Below are 24,782 nucleotides of genomic sequence, written 5' to 3'. Positions count from 1 at the left end.
GTTTTGACCTAGCACTAAAAATTGACATGTCATCATGTGCATTGCAAAGCATTCATATAGAATAAAGTTTTGAATGCATTCAGTAAATAATGTTTATTTTATAATGTTGTTATTTCATGTGATGTGTTTCAAAAACCCTAAATAAAGATCATGACCACAAGGGTCAAATTTCATGTGATCATGTGAGGCCATGTGTCATTTGACTCAAATAACCCTAATGGGCCATGTTACTGGTCAAAAATCAAAATTTAAGTAAAAGGAAGACAAATCAAATTTGAATTCAAATTCAATTTATAAAAGTCCTTTTTGCCCCTTTTTACTAATTCAAAATCCATGTGGAATTTGGGGTTGAGGCAAAAAGCAAAGTTGGAGATTATTTTATGTAGATCAACTTTGGTATTCAAAGTTTTTCAAGTTTACATATAAAATTTGGAGTAATTTTTAAATTATTCAAATGCTCAAATGCACCCCAAATTCAAATTTCAAAATGGAGGCAGAATTTGAAAATATTTCTAGAAGCAAAGTTGTAGAGTTTGAAAAATTGAACAACTTTTATTTTTGGAGATTTTCAACTTCTTTAGAAAATTTGTGAGTAATTTGAAAAATGGACGCAGTGGCAGTTCTGTAATTATTTCAAAAATCAACCTCCACCTCTCTGCTTGCCGCCGGTGCCACGCGGAGGTCACCGCCGATCGGATTTCGCCGCTTCTTCGCATGTTGACACGCAGCCGGTGCTGTGGCGAGCGCGGGCGTGCGCTGTCGACGCCGGGCAACACCTTCCCGGCTATAAATAGCAGCCACCGCCGTCGTCATTCCCGTTTTTCCCCTTCTGCTCTGCTCCGCCGCTCGCCGTAGCCTCCGTCGAGCAGCATCTGTCGTGCCCAGCTACGCCTACGCGATCGCCTCGGCCTTGCGCTTCTCTGCGGCTTGCCTACGTCACTTGGGTTGGCCGGAGTCGCCCGACGCAACGCCTTCTTCCCCAAGACCGGCCAGAGCTCCGCCATCATCGCCTCGACGTGGCCAGGCCGTTCCAGACCGTCTCCGGCTTCACCAAACGTACCGGCGTGACCGTGGTGAGCTACTGAGCACGATACTTACCTTGTTTTAGACTCTACTGCGCCATTGCCGGGGTTATGCCGTGAGCCGTCGTGCTCGAGCCGCCATGGCCGGCATGGAGCCTTCTCCGGCGCGCCTTCTTCCGATCTAAGGGCTGGGATGGGTTCGTAGTAGTGTGTAGATCATTTTGGTGAGGTCGGCCTCGCCGGAGCGTCACCGTCGGCGCGTTTTGAGGCCGGCCAGTGAGGGCAGCGCCGCCATGATTTCTTTGAGTCACTGACAGTGGGGCCTGGCTGTCAGTGCGAGTGAGGAAGAAGAACAGTGAAAATTTTTATTTTGTGAATTTGTGAATAGTGCTAAAACTTTGGGAATTTGTAGAAAATTCATGATAGCTCCAAAAATTCTGAAATTTTGTGTGTAGCTTCTGTACATGTTCTAGTATGATTTAAAAATTTGAAACTTGAAATTTGAATAAATTTTTAATGTTCAAATATCCAGTCCATAAATTGAAAAATGCAATTTCCATGATTTTTGTAGGTCACTGTATAATTCCAAAAATTATGAAATTTGTTTTGGTACATTAATTTGTCATGAGGAAGCTTACATAAAATTTTCAGGTCATTTGGAATAAGTTCATTTTTGGGCTTATTTCCAAATTAATTCAAAAATAAATAAAAGCAAACCCTAAGTGTTTGATTAGTGTTTGATCTTGTTTTGGTCATGTTTTGTGACCAGTAGGGTTCAAGATCAGCTTAGTCGGAGAGTTCACCATAGTGGTCAGAGAGTTCACCGTAGTGGTCGGAGAGTTCACCCTAGTGGTCGGAGAGTTCACCGTAGTGGTCGGAGAGTTCACCCTAGTGGTCGGAGAGTTCACCATAGTGGTCGGAGAGTTCACCCTAGTGGTCAAAGAGTTCACCGTAGTGGTCGGAGAGTTCGCCGAAGTGGTCGGAGAGCTCGCCGAAGTGGTCGGTGCTGGCTTGGTCACATCCATTACGAATATGGTTTGGTTAGTTTGGCTTGTAACTGTACCATGAAGGAAAGTTGTATTTAAGGTGTTATTATATTTCATGCACCATGAAAGCATCATGTTTACATTATCATCATGTTGAAGCATATGCTATTATTTCATGTAGAATCCGAGAGTGAAATGATTCTAGTTGAGCAAGTTCTGGAAGAATCCCCGGTTGTCACGAGATTCGATAATTATGGTACTGATCCGGAACCTGAGATCGTCAACGAAGGCAAGCCCCGGTTTATGCATTAAACCCTTACCTTGTTACTTTGAAAAGTTTATCACCTATATTACTTATTGCATTAAGTTGATTAATTCAAATGTTACCTACTTGATGCATTACCTACCTTGTTAATTATTTACCATCCTTGAAGATGTTTTCATTTACAAAGGCGTAGATTGCTTAGTATGCTTTATGGTAGGCTTTCAAAGTAAAAGTTTCGATACAATCAAAGATGGCATACTGGCCAAAGAAAGAAAGAAGGTTGAATGAACTAGAGACTAGTCGGGTGACTTATCTTGAATTTTGGGTAATGTTGCCGACTATGTCGCTTAAAGGCCACTCATTGTGGATCTTCTGAACGAGACACTTTGTAGTACTGGTCATATACTCCGGTAAGCCTACTTTGGCTAATCCGATACTAAGACGAATGCCCACGCACTGGGAGTGGAGAGATGGCGGGAGTAGCGTGTACCCTCGTGGCTGGAATGTGGCCGGATTTGAGGTGTGCTATGCTCTCGGGTGGCGTGGAGACGGCTTAATATAGGAGGATCCGGTAGCGAGGTTGATATATGCAAGATTAAGTTCTACATATGTCGTGTGATAAGGAATCCCCAGCTAGGACTTGAATCAATTCGAATTGCCGGTACTCCGCGGATATGGAGACTCGATTCATTACAGAAGCAATGCAGGACTGGTGAATTACTAAAATATGAGAAAAGAATGGAATGAGAAGGATTGGAATATGGGAAATGTACATTTAGTGAGGTAATGAACTAAAAGAACTTAAGGGTAAAACTTGAAAATAGAATGGAGAATAGTAAGCTTTTGGCAAAGAACTTTTGAATCTTGCTACATCCTTACCTTGCCCCAAACCCCTGCATCTCTAAAGTCTTACATCCCGTTATGTTGGGTTAGTCTTGTTGAGTACCTTTGTACTTATGGTTTGTTAACCCTTGTTGCAGGTGAGTCGCATGCGCAGGCTTGTTTTGGTCCCTGCTGCATGTCTGTGTTTGAAGTCAATGACGATGAGGAGTGATGAATGGCCTTTGGACAAGGCACTAGTTTGTTTGATAAATAAAGTTAATGTAATATTATCCTGCTACTATGGTTGTATGACACTTATGGTATTGTAAGTTTGAAAACAACTAGTTTGTAACTATGTTATCTTAGGACTTCCGCTATCTTTTACTCTGGTATATATATTTGAATAAACTGTTGTAATCTACAATGTCTGTGATTGGGATCCTGTTTGAAAAGAGAATCGTGGATGATTCGGGTTTCCCGAGGACACCCGACAGACCTATTGAGTTGTTGGAAACTCGTGTTCGCTATCCAAGGTCTGTCAAGATAACGATAGGTACACGTGGGCCCGATTTCTTAGGAGGTTCTGCCACATACGCCGCCACTTAGCCCTACCAGCCAGCCGCTGTCGAGCAGCCCTAGCTGGCCATCGACTTCCCTTTCAACCGCGAGGGTGATCAGGCGACTGACAACTGGTATCTGGAGCCACGTCACGACATCTCTATGGAGGACATCCATGTCGTCATGGGCGAAGATATTCAAAAAAATTCCAATCTGAAGGGCGAACAGAAGTATGTACCACCATCCAAGCGCACAAATACTACCAATTCCCTCCATACCGCAGATCGCACTTCCTCCACCAGAACTAGTTCCGCCAATTCAGACAGTTCCACCAGAGGCTCCACCAGATCCAGAGCACAACAAAGACGTACAGAAAGGCAAACAGTATCATCCTCGCCGCCTGACAAACCACCATAAATTATCGTTCTCGGAATATAATGGGAACGAGAAGTCGTCTCAATGATTGTACAAATGCAACAAATTTTTTATCACTCACAACACAAAAGAGAACGAACAATGCATCTGGCAGCTTTTCACCAGTAAGGGGATGCCCTCACCTGGTTCATCAGATGGGAGTAGGAAGTTGGCCACCCAAATTAGCCCCATCACAACCATCTCAGTGATCTTACCAACACCCACCATTTAGGTGAATTGGACAAATATACAAATCAATTTCTCCTCATGCTTACCAAGGTAATAGGCCTGTTGAAAGCTCTAGTTTGGTTTTGGTGAATTGATGAAACTCTAAGTGCAAACCTAGTTTATCAAGTGATCATGAGATAGGTAGCACATTCCAAGTGGTGAAGCAAATGAAGATCATAGCATGATGATGATGATACCATGGCGATGATCAAGTGCTTGGACTTGGAAAGAAGAAAGAGAAAAACAAAAAGCTCGAGGCAAAGGTATAAACCATAGGAGCTATTTTGTTTTGGTGATCAAGACACTTAGAGAGTATGATCATATTTAGGTTTGATAGCTGTACTATTAAGAGGGGTGAAACTCGTATCGAAATACAGTTATCAAAGTGCCACTAGATGCTCTAACTCATTGCATATGCATTTAGGATCTAGTGGAATGCTAACACCCTTAAAAATGTTTGTGAAAATATGCTAACACATGTGCACAAGGTGATACACTTGGTGGTTGGCACATTTGAGCAAGGGTAAAGAAGTTAGAGGTGAAAAGGAGTTAGTCTCGCTGGTCACAAGGTGACCGGACGTTGGTCCTAGAGGAATCGGCACATCCGATCAGTTGTTACAGCGAAGATGCTGGCGTCGGTCAAACGACCGAACGCTGGGTCGCTCAGCGACCGGACGCTGGCGAGGTGTGTCCGGTCCTATTGTCGGGCAGCGCTTAGAGGCTAGGGTCTCTGATCGGACGATGGAAGGATCCGGTCGTGCTTGGCCAGACGTGTCCGGTGGGCAAAAGGCATTTCTGGAACCTTACTAGAAACGACCGGACACTGGTGGATCAGCGTCCAGTCAGTTATAGCGCAACGTCCGATCAACTCAAGTGATCGTTGAAGTCAGGACACGTGGCTATCATCGGGCGACCGGACGCTGAGGTCTAGCGTCTGGTCAACATGACCAGAGCGTCCGGTCAACATGACCGGAGCGTCCGGTCAGCCCGTGTTGTGCCTAGTGAAGGGGTACAATGGCTCTATTTTGTGGGGACGTCTATTTAAGCCCCATAGCTGATTGAAGCTCATACCTTTAGCAATTTTCATTGACATAGCAACCTTGTGAGCTTAGCCAAAGCCCTCCCACTCATCTACATCATTGATTCATCATCTTTGTGAGATTGGGAGAGAATCCAAGTGTATTGCTTGAGTGTTTGCATCTAGAGGCACTTGGTGTTTGTGTTTCGCTGTGGATTTTGCTTGTTACTCTTGGTGGTTGTCGCCACCTAGACGGCTTGGAGCAGCAAGATCATCTAGCGGAGGTTGGTGATTGTCTCCATCTCCGATCGTGATGATTATGAGGGGTTCTTGACCTTTCCCTAGCAGAGAGCCAAAAGGTACTCTAGTGGATTGCTCATGGCTTATGTGATCCTTATCTTGTGTTGGTTGTGCGGCACCCTATTGAGGGTTTGGCGTGTGAAGCCAATTAGCGCGTGAACCTCTAAGTGAGTGAATCGCCACAACGAGGACTAGCTTGCCGGCAAGCAAGTGAACCTCGGTAAAAAATCATTGTGTTCATCATTTGATTCCGAGGTGATTGGTCTTCATTGTTATTCATCCTTGTGATTGATTGGTTCCTTCCTCGACAAGGTGGTATAACTCTCTTGATCACTCTCTTTACATTTACCGCAAACTAGTTGTCAAGCTCTTTAGTGTAGCGAGTCATGAGAGCTTGTTTGCTTGGTTGGTGTGGCTCTTTAGTTAGCATTTGAGAGCACACTAACATAGGGTTGTGTCATAGCTATTGTGTGGATAGATACTATCTAACTAGAATTGTGGTAGGTGGCTTGCATTTTGAGTAGGCTAGCGCAACACTTGCTTAACCTCATAATTGTCTAACCATTTTGTTATGTGTTATTATAGAAATTTTATTAGGCTATTCACCCCCTCTAGCCATTAGGACCTTTCAAGTGGTATTAGAGCCGAGGTCACCGTGATTTGAGGCTTAACAACCTTCGGTGTAAAAATGGCTCAAATCAACAACACCAAGAAGCCACCCAAATTTGATGGCACAAATTATCCTTATTGGAAGTTAAAGATGACCACACACATCAAGTCAATCAATAGAAAGGTGTGAAAGGTGGTAGAAACCAAAATTGAGATTGGTGATCCGGAGAATCCCACCACGGCCGAAGAAGTGCTTCTCCAAAACAATGGCATTGCTCTAAGTGCTATTCATGATGCAATTGATGAGAGAACATTTGAGCAAATCAAGAATATTGAGATGGCTCATGAGGCTTGGAAGAAGTTAGAAGAATCATTTGAGGGCACTCAAGCCATGAACGGTGCAAAGGCTTATATTCTCAAGGAGAAGTTTGCAAGCTTCAAGATGAAGGAGGATGAGAATGTGCCGGATATGTTTTATAGGCTTCAAGTGCTTGTCAATGATCTCAAAGCACTTGGAGAAGAGGTGAAGGACAAAGACTACTCCCACAAGTTCTTGAGATGCTTACCCTCAAGATTTGGCACATTGGTCACTATTCTAGTGAGGAGCGGTTTGGACACCATGACACCAAACCAAGTATTGGGAGATATAATGACCGATGATACATATAGAGATGATGATGAGAAGGAAGAAAAAGAGAAGAAAGATGAGAAGAAGGATGATAAGAAGAAGAGCATGGCATTCAAAGCCACATCATCCAAGGGCAAAGCTAGGCAAGAAACATCAAGTGAAGAAGATGAATCTTGGGATGATGATGATGAGAAGATGGCTCTCTTTGTCAAGAGATTTGGCAAGTTCATGGTGAAGAAGGGCTATCGTGCTAGAAGAAAGAAGTCTTCATCCAAAAACAAAGAAGAGTCAAGAAGGTGCTTTAAGTGTGGGAGCAAAGATCATCTTGTTGCTCAATGCCCATACAATAGCGACAATGATGATGACAACAAGAAGAACAAGAAGAAGGACAAGAAGGAAAAGAAAGAGAAGAAGGACAAGATGGCATTCAAGAAGAAGAAGGGTGGTTCATATGTAGTCACTTAGGATAGTGATGCTTCCTCAAGTGATTATGATGATGATAGTGATGATAACAAGACCACCAAGAAGAAGGTTCTTGCAAGCATTGCTATTAATGAGAAGCCTTCTCTCTTTGAATCTTCATCATGCTTCATGGCTAAGGCCACTAAGGTACAATCTTGTGATGATGAAAGTGATGAAGAACATGATGATGAAAATGAACATGAAAATGAAAATGATAGTGATAGTGATAATGATGAACCCACTAAAGATGAACTATTTGGCATGCTAGAAGATGCTAAAGAATACTTTGATATCAAAAGAAGGGAATGCAAATGCTTGCGTAAGGAACTAGTAGCCCTTAAGCAAGCCTTTGATGAGCTCAATGCATCTCATGAGAGGCTAGAGAAAGCCCATGAGAAGCTTGGCAAAGCTCACAAAAAGCTTGAAAAGGCTCATTCATCTTTGCTTGATGAGCAAAATAAAAAGAAGCATGTTGAAACTTGCAATGTAGGTTTAACTTGTGATATAATTGATGAATCACTATCCATGCCTATCATTGTTGCTCCTACTAACCCTTCTTGTAGCACCTCCACTTCTACCTCATCTAATAGTGATGGTCTCACTTGTGACACCTCACTAGTGGTTGAGAATGAGAACCTCAAGAAGGAGGTCAATAAGCTCACTCACACCTTAGCCAAAGCTTATGGTGGTGAGGACCGCTTGCTTATGTGCTTGGGTAGCCAAAGAGCTTCTCTCTACAAAGAGGGATTGGGCTATACCCCAAGAAAGGCAAGGCGGCCTTTGCTCCTCACAAGACTAGTTTTATGAAGAACAATGGTCGGTTTTGCACTAGTTGCAAGCAAATTGGTCATGTAAAGCAAAAATGCATGAACAAGAAATCACAAGCTAATGTATCCTTCATAAAGCTTGATTCATGCTATATGCTTACTAGGGGTACAAATGGTGTGAAGGCTAAGTTCATTGATAAACCATGGATGGGCTCAAAGAAGAAAGTCATTTGGATACCAAAGAGCTTAGTGACTAACCTTCAAGGACCCAAGCAAGTTTGGGTACCTAAAAAGAATTGATCTTCTTTTGTAGGTCAATTACAAAGCTGGAGAAATGCATTGGGTTCTTGATAGTGGGTGCACTCAATACATGACCGGTGATGCAAGAATGTTCAACTCAATCAACACCAATGGCAATGATGGTTATGATAGTATCACATTTGGTGACAATGGCAAAGGCAAGGTCAAAGGGCTTGGTAAGATTACAATATCCAATGACATGAGCATATCCAATGTGTTGCTAGTAGACAGCTTGAACTTCAATTTGTTATCCATGGCTCAATTGTGTGATCTTGGATTCAAATGCATATTTGGGTTAGATGATGTAGAGATCATAAGTGTAGATGGCTCTAATTTGATCTTCAAAGGATTTAGATACGAGAATCTATATTTGGTTGATTTCAATGCTAGTGAAGCTAAACTATCTACATGCTTGTTCACTAAGTCTAGCATGGGTTGGTTATGGCATAGAAGGCTTGGTCATGTTGGAATGAAACAATTGAATAGATTGGTTAAGCATGACTTGGTTAGAGGCTTGAAAGATGTTGTGTTTGAGAAGGATAAACTTTGTAGCTCTTGTCAAGCCGGCAAATAAGTTGGAAACACCCATCCTAAGAAAAGCATGATGAGCACTAGTAAAGCATTTGAGTTATGGCACATGGATTTGTTTGGGCCAACACAATACACTAGTATCGGTGGTAACAAATATGGCTTTGTGATAGTGGATGGCTACACTAGATACACATGGGTATTCTTTCTAGTGGACAAAAGTGATGTATTTGCAACATTCAAATCATTTGTCAAAGGCATTCACAATGAGTTTGAAACAACCATCAAGAGAGTTAGAAGTGACAATGGTAGTGAGTTCAAAAACACTAGAATTGATGAGTTATGTGATGAATTTGGAATTAGACATCAATTCACGGCCAAGTACACACCTCAATCAAATGGCCTTGTTGAGAGGAAAAATAGAACACTCATTGATATGGCAAGGTCTATGCTTAGTGAGTATAATGTGAGTCAATCTTTTTGGGCCGAAGCTATCAACACGGCTTGCTATTGTAGCAACCGCCTCTATTGTCACCGATTGAAAGAGAAGACACCATATGAGCTCTTGAATGGTAGAAAGCCCAACATTATATATTTTCGGGTCTTTGGTTGCAAATGCTATATCTTGAAGAAAGGCACAAGATTGGGCAAGTTTGATAAGAAATATGATGAAGTATTCCTACTTGGTTATTCCACTACAAGCAAAGCATATAGAGTTTGGAATTCGGATAGTGGTACTCTTGAGGAAGTACATAATGTTGAATTTGATGAAACCAAGGGTTCACAAGTAGAGAATGAGAACTTGGAAGATGTTAGAGGCATTCAACTTTCAAATGCCATGAAGAACATGGATATTGGTGAATTGAGGCCTAGGCAAGTGAATGATGATGAAGATGATCAAGTGCAAGTGCTCTCTAACTCAAATGTGCAAGATGATACAGATCAAGCTAGTGCAAGTGGATCTCATGATAATGAACAAGATCAAGTGGCTAGTACATCATCTCAATGCAATGATCAAGCAAGTGCAAGCAATCAAGTTCCAATACTCCAACCAACAAATATTGCAAGGGATCATCCATTGGACACTATCATTGGTGATATTTCAAGAGGTGTACAAACAAGATCAAGATTGGCATCATTTTGTGAACACTTCTCATTTGTATCATCCATTGAACCAAAGAAGATAGATGAAGCATTGAAGGATGTTGATTGGGTGAATTCTATGCATGAAGAATTGAATAACTTCACAAGAAATCAAGTATGGGAATTGGTAGAAAGACCAAAGGGACACAATGTGATTGGAACCAAATGGGTCTTTAGAAACAAGCAAGATCAAGATAGGATAGTAGTAAGGAACAAAGCAAGATTGGTACAATAAGGCTATACACAAGTTGAAGGTCTTGACTTTAGAGAAACATATGCCCCGGTTGCTAGATTGGAAGCAATTAGAATCTTGCTAGCCTTTGCTTGTGCCCACAACATAAAGCTTTATCAAATGGATGTCAAGAATGCATTTCTCAATGGCTACATCAATGAAGAAGTATATGTTGAGCAACCTCCCGGTTTTGAAGATGATAAGAAGCCCAACCATGTGTACAAGTTGAAGAAAGCTTTGTATGGCTTGAAGCAAGCTCCTAGAGCATGGTATGAGAGATTGAGGGACTTCCTACTCTCTAAAGGGTTCACAATGGGCAAGGTTGACACCACTCTTTTCATCAAGAAGATTGGAAAAGATCTATTTGTGTTGCAAATATATGTTGATGACATCATATTTGGATCAGCCAATCAAGACTTTTGTGATGAGTTTGGAAAGATGATGGCTAATGAGTTTGAGATGTCCATGATTGGAGAGTTGAGTTACTTCCTTGGTCTTCAAATCAAGCAATTGAAGAATGGTACATTCGTGAGTCAAGGCAAGTACATCAAGGACATGATCAAGAAGTTTGGAATGATTGATAGCAAAGTCATTAGCACACCAATGGGAACCAATGGCAACTTGGATAGTGATGCAAGTGGAAACATAGTGGATCAAAAGTTGTATCGGTCTATGATTGGAAGCCTACTCTATGTGACCGCATCAAGGCCGGATGTCATGTTTAGTGTATGCATGTGTGCAAGATTTCAAGCCTCGCCAAGAGAAAGTCATTTAAAGACTACAAAGAGAATATTGAGGTACTTGAAGCATACACCAAGTGTTGGTTTGTGGTATCCCAAAGGAGCAAAGTTTGAGCTAGTTGGTTATTCTGACTCGGACTATATGGGATGCAAGGTTGAAAGGAAGAGCACCTCGGACACATGTCAATTGTTAGGAAGATCGCTTGTTTTATGGTCATCAAAGAAGCAAAATAGTGTTGCATTATCAACCACCGAAGCCGAATATATATCCGCCAGTAGTTGTTGTGCACAAATACTTTGGATGAAGGCCACTTTGAGTGACTTTGGAATCAAGTTCAAGAAAGTGCCATTGGTATGTGACAATGAGAGTGCAATCAAGTTGACCAACAATCTGGTTCAACATGCAAGAACAAAGCACATTGATGTCCGCCATTATTTCATAAGAGATCACCAACAAAAAGAGGACATTTGCATTGAGAGTGTAGGCACCGAAGATCAACTCGCCAATATATTCACCAAGCCATTGGATGAGAAAAGGTTTTGCAAGCTAAGGATTGAGTTGAACATATTGGATTTCTCAAATATGTGTTGATGCACCCCCGTACTTATATGACATGCCTCTCCTTCGAGCTATTCAAGGTAAAAGTTTATTGGCATGACATACATCCTTGCTAAGGACATGTTTAGTGCATCTAGTCATAATTTCAATCTTTTTAGGACCTTAAAGTGGTTCAATTTTATTAGGCTCATTCATGAAAATCAAATGAATTTGATGTTTATATGGTATCACTATTGCTTCTATGCTTGACATGATCTAGTGATAGCATATGACATGTTTGTGGGCTTGTAAACCTACTGTTTAATCTAGAAAATGAACTCTAAGTGTTTAACTCAACATGGTACAAGATAACCCTTATTTGGAGGTGTGAAGAAGCTTGTCCTTGGATGAAACCGAGTTGAATATCTTTGGTCAATGATCTAGACTAGATCAAATTTGGAAAAATAATCCTCACCCCCATTGATTGACATTGATAATCTCGACCCTACAAGTGATACTATCTATATTTTAAGCCTTTGTGGTCATTGATGACAAAGGGGGAGAAATAGTGCACAAAGATAAGTGAAAAGATAGTGAAAGGGGAGAGAAATAAAGATACAAGTGATAAGGGGAGAACTCGACATAAGGGGAGAAATATAACAAAGGAAAGGAATCAATTAAAACTTTGAGCACACAAGTAGGGGGAGCAAGCTCATGAACTTGTTTGGTGCATTTGAATGTGCATTTCATATGTTTGCTTGCATGGCACAAGTTCTAAATTTAAAATATCCATCCTTGTGTGATGTATGCTAGTTGTAAGATTAAATGATGAAATGAGATCACTAGATAACTTTTATTTCCAAGTAAGCTTTTACAATTGGTATCTTTTTGAAGTATGATTTCAAGTAGTATAAAGCTAACCATGGTGCTAAGGATGGTATAATGGTGCACTCCAATTGGTATCACGCTTCAAAGATCCATCTTTTATACCTTAGCATCGTTTGGTAGACATTGACTCCTATATTTCCGATCTAAGCATATGTGCAAGCTACAATCCAAACTATTAGCACATATGTAGGGGGAGCAATTGCTACCATTTGGGGTTCATGAAACTTGTCCATATTTTTTACACATGGTAAATATGCTCAGGCAAGCAACATAGATACAATTGAATTTTATCTCATATCTTTGTATAAGGGTTGTCATCAATTACCAAAAAGGGGAGATTGAAAGCGCTAGTTTGGTTTTGGTGAATTGATGGAACCCTAAGTGCTAACCTAGTTTATCAAGTGATCATGAGACAGGTAGCACATTCTAAGTGGTGAAGCAAATGAAGATCATGACATAATGATGGCGGTGCTATGGTGATGATCAAGTGCTTGGATTTGAAAAGAAGAAAGAGAAAAACAAAAGGCTCAAGGCGAAGGTATAAATTGTAGGAGCCATTTTATTTTGGTGATCAAGACACTTAGAGAGTGTGATCACATTTAGGTTCGATAGCCGTACTATTAAGAGGGGTGAAACTCGTATCAAAATGCGGTTATCAAAGTGCCACTAGATGTTCTAACTCATTGCATATGCATTTAGGATCTAGTGGAGTGCTAACACCCATAAAAATATTTATGAAAATATGCTAACACATGTGCACAAGGTGATACACTTGGTGGTTGACACATTTGAGCAAGGGTTAGGAACTTCACTGGCGAAGTGTCTACTCATAGAGTGCGGACAGTCCGATGGTGCCACCGGTGCCCTAGATAGAAAAGACGGAGGTCACTATAAGTGACCGGACGCTGGTCTCAGTTGGACCGGCGCATCCGGTCAGTGGCAGTAGAGGGCGCGCAGCGTCGGTCTCTGATCGGACGCTGGGTCACTCAGTGACCAGACGCTGATAGGGTGCGTCCGGTCCTACTGATGTGGCAATGGAGAGAGGAGTCGCCGAGTGACCGGACACTGGGTGTGTCTGGTCGAGCATGACCGGACATGTTCGGTCATGAAAAGTCATCTCTGGATGCTTACTAGAAACGACCAGACGCTGGGGTTCAGCGTCTGGTCACTTTGAGCTGCCGCGTCTGGTCGTCACTTGACCGTTGAGATCGGGCGATCATTATTTGAAGAGAGGGGACACGTGGCACGCATCGCATGATCGGACGCTGAGGTCTAGCGTCCGGTCAATATGACCGGAGCGTTCGGTCACCCCATGTTGTGCCCAGTGAAGGGGTACAATGGTTCTATTTCATAGGGGCTTCTATTTAAGCCCCATGGCCAGCTTAAGCTCACTCTCTTGGCTATTTGCATTGATATAGCAACCTTATGAGCTTAGCCAAAGCCCTCCCACTCATCTCCATCATAAATTCAACATCTTTGTGAGATTGGGAGAGAATCCAAGTGCATTGCTTGAGGGTTTGCATCTAGAGGCACTTGGTGTTCGTGTTTCGCTGCGGGATTCGCTTGTTACTCTTGGTGGTTGCCGCCACCTAGACGGCTTGGAGCAATGAGGATCATCGAGCAGAGTGTGGTGATTGTCTCTGGCTCCAATCGTGGTGATTGTGAGGGGTTCTTGACTTTTCCCCGATGGAGAGCCAAAAGGTACTCTAGTGGATTGCTCGTGTCTTGTGTGATCCTCATCTTGTGTTAGTTGTGCGACACCCTGTTGAGGGTTTGGCGTGTGAAGCCAATTAGTGCGTGAACCTCCAAGTGAGTGAATCGCCACAATGAGGAGTAGCTTGCCGGCTAGCAAGTGAACCTCGGTGAAAAATTATTGTGTTCATCATTTGATTCCGAGGTGATTGGTCTTCATTGGTATTCATTCTTGTGATTGATTGGCTCCTTGCTCGACACGGCAGTATAAACAAATTGCTCACTCTCTTTACTTTACCGCAAACTAGTTGTCAAGCTCTTTAGTGTAGCTAGTTGTGAGAGCTTGTTAGTTTGGTTAGTGTGGCTCTTTAGTTAGCCTTTGAGAGCACATTAACTTAGTGTAGTGTCATAGCTTTTGTGTGGATAGAAACTATATAAACTAGAATTGTGATAGGTGGCTTGCCATTTTAGTAGGCTAGCGCAACACTTGCTTCGCCTCATAATTATCTAACTAGTTTGTTAAGTGTTGTTGTAGAAATTTTTAATAGGATATTCACCCTCCCTCTAGCCATTAGGACCTTTCACTACCGAGCTCTCAATAACAACACATTAAAAGATAAATTTCCCATCCCGATAATTGATGAACTACTCGATGAACTCGAAGGAGCTAAGTACTTCACCAAATTGGATCTCAGATCAAGATACCATCAGGTACGCATGCACCCCGATGATATTGAGAAAACAACCTTTAGAACACAATACGACCACTTTGAATTCTTGGTCATGCCTTTCGGCCTATGCAATGCTCTCTCCACCTTCCAAGCTCTTATGAATGACATTCTTGGCCATTACCTATGGAAATTTATTTTGGTATTCTTCGATGACATTAATTTACAGTAAAACTTGGGAAGAACATCTCCAACATATTCGGCAAGTACTGGCTCTCCTACAGGCTAATTCAGTATTCCTTAAGAAATCCAAATGTTCCTTTGGACAAACCCTATAGGCTATCTAGGACACATTATATCAGATCAAGGGGTTGCAGTTGACCTAGAAAAAATTAAAGCCATCACTTTTTGGCCTCAGCCTGTGACAGTTAAATAATTGAAAGGCTTTCTTGGACTTGCTAGCTACTATAGGAAATTCATCAAAAATTATGGTGCAATCGCCAAACCTCTGATAGACCTCCTCAAGAAGGACAATTTCTGCTCGACTAAGCTAGCACTGACATCATTCCAACAACTCAAACAGGTCTTATCTACACCACCAGTCTTGCAGCTACCTAACTTCAACAAACCATTTTTGGTGGAATGCGACGCGTCTTCCATAGGTTTTGGAGCAGTACTTCATCAAGGAGATAGTCCAATAGCTTTCTTCAACCGCATGATTGCTCCTTGACATGCAAAATTAGCTGCATATGAAAGAAAATTAATTGGTTTGGTCATTAATGAGGACATTCCTAGCATTCACTCATCTTCAAATGAAACTCCACTTGATATAGCTGGTCCAATTACAAGAAGTAGAGCTAAACAATTGGAGAAGGAAATTCATTCTCAGGTGAACGCTAACCTTATGTTTAATAATCAGTTTATGTTGAATGAGCCTATGCTTTTGAGTTCTTGTTCCAATGTCCTTAGGAATGATGGAGTGTATGAACCAACATGGGATGAAGATGGATTCAAGCCTCTGGACATTTGAACCAAGAAGCCTATGGTGTGCAAGAATAAAATGGTGGTTCATCACCTTTGCATGGAAATGCAACCAGAAGCTAGATGACTGATACATGATACGAATTCCAAGCATCACCGTGGACAGAATACAAGGAGTTAGACGGTGTTCTATATGTGGATGGAAGCGTCTTCAAGTCTACTTTCCAGCCCATCAAACGGCTCATTATTTCGACGTCCCAATAAAGAGTTATGCTCATTTTAGTAACTGCTATCAGAAGCTGAAAAGATGCGCGAACCAGCCACGAAATCCATTGGTGCATGCGCATGCTGCCATTTACTCCAAGTTGAACGTCCCTATCTCTATATATATCTTGTACTAGACAATGAAAGGTCAGATTTGGATTAGCTGAATTCAGAATACACAAACTCGTGGAGTTTTGTTTATGCGTGAGTCTTGAGAGGCTTGCAAACTTGTTCTTTCGATTCCTGAGGGAGTTGTAGAACGCCGAACTGCGGTTCACCCAGTTTGTGCCTTCACGTCTATACGGCGTGATTGCGTGGGCTGTTCGTCGGTACGTGGAAGGGTGATTGTCTCGGTAGTTCGTCGCGTGGACAGCCTCGCGGTGCACTGCCTCTTCACCAGGTCACGCAGCGACAAGTTATCAAGTTCGCGGATCCTACGAGAAGATCGGGCCACACAACTTGCTACACGCTTGCATAGGCGTGTGCACATCATCTGGTACCAGAGCCTCCGTTTCCTCAGTAGGATTGTTCTTGTTTTTGGTAGGATAGAGTTTAAATACCTACTGTCCACTGATAGCCAAAAAGAAAACCTACAGCCCAAATTCATACGTGCTACTGATTTTGTAGTTTGCTTTATCGAGTTTTAATCCTTTAAGACTTGTCTAGTTGCTGAAATTTTTCTTTTCCACATCGTTCTAGTTGTTATCATTGATCTAATCATCAAATCGCTTGCTGCATGTACCCACCCATCCCACCCTTGTTCTGATCGTCATTGCTTGCTGCATATATATAAATCAAAAAAAAACCCCACCCGTCCCACCCTTGTTTTCTAACCGCCACAAATTCCCCAACTGAGTTTCTTGTTTTTGTGCTGCGCCGTCCATCTTAGTTGATCCTTATGTGCCCCTTTAGTTGAAAGTTGTGCTGCGTTTCTCACAAAGGTTCAAAGAAAAGATGTATATGGGTCAAAAGAAGGACTGAAAACAACGAGTTCTTGTTCAAAAAAAAAAGGGAAAGAAAAGAAATAAAAGAGAATTGTGTTCAGCACACCACAAAGGGGTTTGGGCAGCGACAAGTTTCGGTTGGTGCAATTGGTGTTCATCTATCCACTTCCTACATCTTGTTCCTTTCTTTGAGCATCTTTTCCTTTATATTCAGCAACTTAGACTTGAGTTCTTGGATTATTATTCGGTTTTGCATTACTACATTTCAGTGCATTCCATTTACATATTACCCCACCAAGCTCCACTTAAAAGCACCGTGAGCTGTTGCACCGTAGTCTCTTCACTCTTCCACTACAGATTGCAGCCCCGGTTCTTGCTCTTTTCAGGGAGAGAAAGAACTTGTTTTGTAAGTGGTCAGGGAGTGATTCCACATATTCATTGTCCTATTATTTTTGTCTCCTTGTTACTAACATGGCTGATGATGAAGACTCTCTTTCCCATACTGTTTCTGCTCAAGAGATTCAGGAGGTGCGTGAACAAATGCGTCAATTGATGCAAGGAATGCAACAACTTCAGCAATCCATTCAGCAACAGCGTGGGGAACCTCCACCTCATGATAATGAGGATGATGATCATCATGGCGGTGGCGGTGCTGGTGGCCGTGGTGGTGGCCGTGGCCGAGGATTTGCTGCTGGTTTTGGTCGTGCACGACGTGTTCCTGTTGGTGATCCTACTGATTTTGATGTTGAAACGCATTCAGATTATAGTGCTGAACATGGAGGTGATCCTTATGGTCGCCGTGGTGGATATGATGATCATGGTGGTGACAACTTTGGCCGTTTTGGAGCCCGTGGTCGTTATGGTGATCACCGTCGGCGTCATCATGAACAACGTCACAATGATGATGGTTTGAGCAAGGTTAAAGTGTCCATTCCTCCATTCAACGGCAAGGAGAATGCTGATGATTATTTTGAATGGGAAACCAAAGTGGAGCAAATATTTGATTTGTATGAATACCCTGCTGAAAAGAAGGCAAAGCTTGCAGCCATTGAGTTCAAAGGCTATGCCATAACTTGGTGGAATCAGATCCGTACTGAATATCATAGAGTTGGGCATGATCGTATAACTTGGGAAGACATGAAGAGGGAAATGAGACGTCGTTTTGTTCCTGCATATTATTCTCGTGATCTACATTTGAAGCTGAAACGTCTTGTGCAAGGTACTCGCAGTGTTGATGAATATTTTCAAGAATTGGAAATGTGTGTACTTCGTACAGGGATAACTGAAGATGAGGAATCCACAATGGCTCGGTTTCTGGTTGGCCTCAATAAACCCATTGCTGATAAAGTGGATATGACAAACTACACATGTCTCACCGAGTTGGTTCATTTTGCAAAGAGGGCTGAAAGGCAAATTGCTACGTCTTACAAATACAATGCTTCATGGCGTCATTCCCAACAGCAAGGGGATGTCACGCCTCAATTCCAACAGCAAGGAGCTGCAACGCCCAAATCCTCATCTCGTGGAGCAAATAGATATCTTCCAACTTCTTCCAAACAATTGGATGTGAAAGGTAAAGCTGTGAGTTCAAGTCAGCCCACTTCTTCTACTGCAGCCACCCAACACAAGACAAGCAAGATTGAGTGTTTTAAGTGTGGTGGTCATGGGCATAAGCAAGCTGAATGTCCCAATCGTCGTACTATTATTGCACTTGCTGATGGTTCGTATGATTCACAAAGTGAAGAGGAGGACGAGTTTACCAATGTATTTGCAGATCTTAATCTTGACACTTGTGAGTATTCAGCAGAGGATGGTACATTTGAGCTAGGTCTGAATTGTTTAGCCATTCAACCTATTCCACCTTTTGCTCACAATAACATGCTACAAGATATTATTTCTCCATCTTCTGACGAGATTACTAGTGCTGATTTTGATGAGTTGCTTGCTGATTTTCCTGATTTGGAGCCTTCTACAATGAATACACCATCTCCTTCTTTGGTGGTTAGGAGAGTTCTTTCCACTCAGTTTGTTGCTGCTGAACAAGGACAACGCCATAATTTGTTTCAGTCCCGATGCAAAGTGAAAGGACAAGTGTGCCGTTTCATCATAGATGGTGGGAGCTGCAATAATATAGTTAGTGCTTTGCTTGTTGAGAAGCTTGGTTTGCAGCCACGTCGCCATCCACATCCATATCATATGCAATGGTTGAATAATTCTGGGACAGTTAAGGTTTCAGCCATGATTCGTTTGTCATTTTCCATTGGTGATTATCATGGAGAGGTTGATTGTGATATTGTCCCCATGCAAGCATGCCATTTGCTGCTTGGTCGGCCATGGCAATTTGATGTGGATTCGGTGCATTTTGGACGGTCTAACAAACACACTTTCATTCACAATGACAAGAAGGTGGTTCTTATTCCATTATCTCCAGAGGAGATACATGCTTCAGATATGGCTCGCAAGAAAAGAGAGGAATCTGACAAAAGAAAATTGAGTGAGATCCCCAACACAAGTAAGGGAGAGAGTTCTAACCCATCCAGCCACATAAAGACTCCTGCCAATCCTAAACAGCCACGCCACACTGAGTGTCTCTTTGTGAGCAAGAGTGATATGAGAGAAGTGAGAAACACCACAGCCCCATTTTTTGTGCTCTTGCACAAGGAGGTCCTACTTTCAACTAACGATTTACCTTCATCGCTGCCTAGTGTTGTTCTTGATCTCTTACAGGACTTCGAAGATGTTTTTCCTGATGAGATACCAGCTGGACTTCCTCCACTCCGTGGAATTGAGCATCAAATTGATTTGGTACCAGGTGCTTCTCTTCCAAATCGTCCAGCCTACCGCACCAATCCCACAGAGACAAAGGAAATTCAGCGACAGGTAAAAGAGCTTTTGGACAAAGGGTATGTTCGTGAATCCTTATCACCATGTGCTGTTCCCGTTCTTTTAGTTCCAAAGAAAGATGGCTCTTGGCGCATGTGTGTTGATTGTCGTGCTATCAATGCTATAACTGTTCGATATCGCCATCCCATTCCACGACTTGATGACATGTTAGATGAATTGAGTGGTTCCATCATTTTCACCAAGATTGATTTGCGTAGTGGCTATCATCAAATCCGCATGAAACTTGGTGATGAATGGAAAACAGCGTTCAAAACTAAAATTGGTCTCTATGAATGGCTTGTGATGCCATTTGGCTTGACAAATGCTCCTTCAACTTTTATGCGCTTAATGAACCATGTTTTACGAGCTTTCATTGGCAAGTTTGTAGTTGTTTATTTTGATGATATTCTGATCTATAGCAAATCATTTGATGAACATCTTGATCATATCCGTCAAGTACTTGCTGTTTTGAGGGAAGAGAAATTGTATGGCAACATTGCTAAGTGCACCTTTTGCACAGACCGTGTTGTTTTCCTTGGCTTTGTTGTTTCTGCAGATGGTATTCAGGTTGATGAAGAGAAGGTTAAAGCAATACAGGATTGGCCTACACCTACAAATGTGAGTCAAGTTCGAAGTTTTCATGGTCTTGCAGGTTTTTACAGGCGTTTTGTCAAAGATTTCAGCACCATCGCTGCACCCCTCAATAATTTGACAAAGAAGGATGTTCCATTCAAGTGGGGTGATGAACAAGACCAAGCCTTCAATGAGCTGAAAACAAAGCTTTGTGAAGCATCGCTGCTACAACTTCCAGATTTTGGTAAGACATTTGAGATCGAATGTGATGCAAGTGGTATTGGCATAGGAGGTGTACTGCTGCAAGAAGGTAAACCTGTTGCCTACTTTTCTGAAAAGCTAAATGGTCCACATCTGAATTACTCGGTTTATGACAAAGAGCTTTATGCCTTAGTTCGCATTTTGGAAGTTTGGCACCATTATTTGTTACCTAAAGAATTTGTCATCCATTCTGATCATGAAGCTTTGAAATATCTAAAAAGTCAAGGCAAACTGAACCGTAGACATGCTAAATGGATTGAGTTCATTGAAACATTTCCCTATGTTGTAAAACATAAGCGTGGAAAAGATAACATTGTTGCCGATGCCTTATCACGGAGATGTGGTTTGGTTACACAATTAGATACAAAAGTGCTTGGTTTGGAATCCATTAAAACACTCTATGCAGTTGATTCTGATTTTAAAGAACCTTTCTCTCATTGCATTGCTGGAAAAGGCTGGGACAAGTATTATGTGCATGATGGTTTTTTATTTCGGACTAACAAACTATGCATTCCAGCCTGTTCGATTCGTCAAGTTCTTTTGCAGGAAGCACATGCTGGTGGCTTAGCTGGTCATTTTGGCGTCAAAAAGACATTGGACATGCTCTCCGATCATTTCTTTTGGCCACATATGCGACGTGATGTCCAGCGACATGTTGCACGCTGCATAATCTGCTTGAAAGCTAAGTCCCGCCTTAATCCCCATGGTCTTTATACTCCATTACCAGTTCCGAATGTACCTTGGGAAGATATATCCATGGATTTTATTTTGGGGTTACCTCGGTCTCAGAGGGGGAGGGATTCTATCTTTGTTGTTGTTGACCGATTCTCTAAAATGGCACATTTTATTCCATGTCATAAGAACGACGATGCTTCACACATTGCTGATTTGTTTTTCAGGGAGATCGTTCGTTTACATGGAGTACCAAGGACTATTGTTTCAGACCGGGATACAAAATTTCTAAGCTATTTTTGGAAGACATTATGGGCTAAACTTGGTACAAAGTTGTTATTTTCCACCACTTGTCATCCGCAAACCGATGGGCAAACTGAAGTTGTCAACCGTACCTTGTCCACCATGTTGCGTGCTGTGTTGAAAAAGAATTTGAAGCAGTGGGAAGAATGCCTTCCACATGTTGAATTTGCTTATAACAGGGCAGTCCATTCCACAACAAACTTTTGTCCATTTGAAATTGTTTATGGGTTTAAACCGCATACTCCCATGGATCTTTTGCCTTTACCATTACAGGAACAAGTTAACTTGGATGCAGCAAAGAGATCAGATTTTCTCAAGAAGCTACATGATGAGACAAGAAGGAATATCGAGAAGAAATCAGCACAATATGCAAAGCAAGCGAACAAAGGTAAGAAGAAGGTTACATTCCAGCCCGGAGACCTCGTGTGGTTGCATCTACGCAAGGATCGATTTCCCCAACAGCGCAAGAGTAAGTTATCTCCTAGGGGTGATGGTCCGTTCAAGGTTTTACACAAGATAAATGATAATGCTTACAAAATTGAGCTGCCACCTGAATATTCCAATGTGAGTACAACATTCAATGTCAAAGACTTGCTTCCATTTGTTGGTGAGCCTGAGTCGAGGACGACTCCTTCTCAAGAGGGGGAGGCTAATGAGGACATTCCTAGCATTCACTCATCTTCAAATGAAACTCCACTTGATATAGCTGGTCCAATTACAAGAAGTAGAGCTAAACAATTGGAGAAGGAAATTCATTCTCAGGTGAACGCTAACCTTATGTTTAATAATCAGTTTATGTTGAATGAGCCTATGCTTTTGAGTTCTTGTTCCAATGTCCTTAGGAATGATGGAGTGTATGAACCAACATGGGATGAAGATGGATTCAAGCCTCTGGACATTTGAACCAAGAAGCCTATGGTGTGCAAGAATAAAATGGTGGTTCATCACCTTTGCATGGAAATGCAACCAGAAGCTAGATGACTGATACATGATACGAATTCCAAGCATCACCGTGGACAGAATACAAGGAGTTAGACGGTGTTCTATATGTGGATGGAAGCGTCTTCAAGTCTACTTTCCAGCCCATCAAACGGCTCATTATTTCGACGTCCCAATAAAGAGTTATGCTCATTTTAGTAACTGCTATCAGAAGCTGAAAAGATGCGCGAACCAGCCACGAAATCCATTGGTGCATGCGCATGCTGCCATTTACTCCAAGTTGAACGTCCCTATCTCTATATATATCTTGTACTAGACAATGAAAGGTCAGATTTGGATTAGCTGAATTCAGAATACACAAACTCGTGGAGTTTTGTTTATGCGTGAGTCTTGAGAGGCTTGCAAACTTGTTCTTTCGATTCCTGAGGGAGTTGTAGAACGCCGAACTGCGGTTCACCCAGTTTGTGCCTTCACGTCTATACGGCGTGATTGCGTGGGCTGTTCGTCGGTACGTGGAAGGGTGATTGTCTCGGTAGTTCGTCGCGTGGACAGCCTCGCGGTGCACTGCCTCTTCACCAGGTCACGCAGCGACAAGTTATCAAGTTCGCGGATCCTACGAGAAGATCGGGCCACACAACTTGCTACACGCTTGCATAGGCGTGTGCACATCAGTCATAGCAGTCAAGCATTGGTGACCCTACCTCTGGGGGCACACATTTCTCATCCGCTCTGACCATTACAGTCTCAAATACATTCTAGATCAGCGCCTTTCAACAATCCCACAGCACCAATGGGTTAGTAAATTGTTGGGCTATGACTTCATAGTTAAGTATAAACCAGGCAAATAGAACACAGTGTCCGACGCCTTGTCTCGCCGGGATGCGACCAAGCCTTCCTTGATGGCCTTATCGGAGATTACCTTTTCCAATATTTGATCATCTCAAGGCTGAAATCACTACCAATAAAGAGGCAGGCAAGCTCGCGTAGTCTATCAAAATAGGGCAACTCTCACCTGCATGGACATTCGAGGATGGCCTCATCCTCTACAAACGACGGGTACATATTCCATCATCCTCACCTATCCTACAAGAAGTTCTCCACGCCATAAATAATTCTACACATGAGGGATCTGAGAAAACACTACATCGGTTCCAGCAAACTTTTCATACCCCTCGAGCCAAACAAATAGTTCATTAGTTTGTTAGTGACTGCACAGTCTACCAACGTAATAACAACAGAACTCCTCCACCCAGTTGGCCTCCTTCAACCACTACCAATACCAGAACAAATTTGGGAGGACATATCCATGGATTTTATTGAAGCATTACCTAAGGTCGGAGGTAAATCTGTTATTCTCACTGTCGTGGATCGTCTTTCCAAATATGCTCATTTCATCCCTCTGGCACATCCTAACTCCACAACAACGGTGGCTCACAAATTCTTCTCCGAGATAGACAGATTACATGGGTTACCAAAATCCATTGTTAGTGACAGGCATGTTGTCTTCACCAGCAGATCATCAACAAAATCACCACAGATCAGTGAACTGCAGATGACATCAGCTTACCACCCACAATCAGATGGCCAATCAAAGATCGTCAACAAAATCACCACTATGTATCTGCGCTGCTTGACAGGAGACATACCTAAAGAATGGATCAGATGGTTTCCTTGGGCAGAAGTTTGTTATAACATTGCTTACCATAAATCCATTCGCACTACACTATTCAAACTAGTCTATGGACGTGACCCTCCACAGTTGAAAACCTATAGCCCAAGTGATGCTGTAGTACCTTCAGTCGATGACTTACTTACATAACATGACCGGTTCTAGAACAAACAAAGGTACGTCTCCAACAGTCCTAGGATTACTACAGCAAATATTATGATAACAAGCACACAGATCGATCATTCCAAGTCGGCGATTGGGTGTGGCTTAAACTGATGGCCTGAGAAGCAGTGGGAATCTCCAACCTCCAGAAAAGGTACACCACCTTTAGAGCTAGGGCAGGTGCCAACAATGCACAAAGGAGCTGCAGTTCCAGAACCCGACCTCATGCTTAAATCAAGATTATACCGGGGACAACTACAGGTATTGATCAAGTGGAAGAACCAGTCGGCTGCAGAATCCTTTTGGGAAGATGCTGAGCTCTT

At 42.3% G+C, this 24,782-nt stretch overlaps 1 protein-coding gene across 1 annotated transcript; it reads left to right on the top strand.

Annotated features, from left to right (window-relative positions):
- The first annotated feature begins 17,468 nt into the window (after positions 1 to 17,468).
- LOC136524016 (uncharacterized) lies at positions 17,469 to 22,807 on the top strand. The gene is made up of 5 exons (XM_066517507.1): positions 17,469 to 19,486; positions 19,580 to 19,877; positions 19,956 to 21,529; positions 21,890 to 22,569; positions 22,710 to 22,807. Exons 1-5 carry the CDS (start codon positions 17,469 to 17,471, stop codon positions 22,805 to 22,807), a joined length of 4,668 nt encoding a protein of 1,555 aa, XP_066373604.1.
- The last annotated feature ends 1,975 nt before the right edge of the window (positions 22,808 to 24,782 follow it).

The sequence above is a fragment of the Miscanthus floridulus genome, chromosome 18, assembly GCF_019320115.1.
Source record: "Miscanthus floridulus cultivar M001 chromosome 18, ASM1932011v1, whole genome shotgun sequence".
NCBI classification, from domain to species: Eukaryota; Viridiplantae; Streptophyta; class Magnoliopsida; order Poales; family Poaceae; genus Miscanthus; species Miscanthus floridulus.
This window is presented reverse-complemented; position numbering and strand designations above follow the sequence as displayed.

What these genes read in the sequence shown, in the direction of transcription:
- LOC136524016 (XM_066517507.1), top strand. Translation starts at nt 17,469, where the DNA reads ATGGCTGATGATGAAGACTCTCTTTCCCATACTGTTTCTGCTCAAGAG. An exon ending in GAGGAATCTGACAAAAGAAA is followed by an intron (nt 19,487 to 19,579) that starts ATTGAGTGAGAT and finishes GCCACGCCACAC; the next exon opens with TGAGTGTCTCTTTGTGAGCA. An exon ending in AGGGATTCTATCTTTGTTGT is followed by an intron (nt 21,530 to 21,889) that starts TGTTGACCGATT and finishes TTCCACAACAAA; the next exon opens with CTTTTGTCCATTTGAAATTG.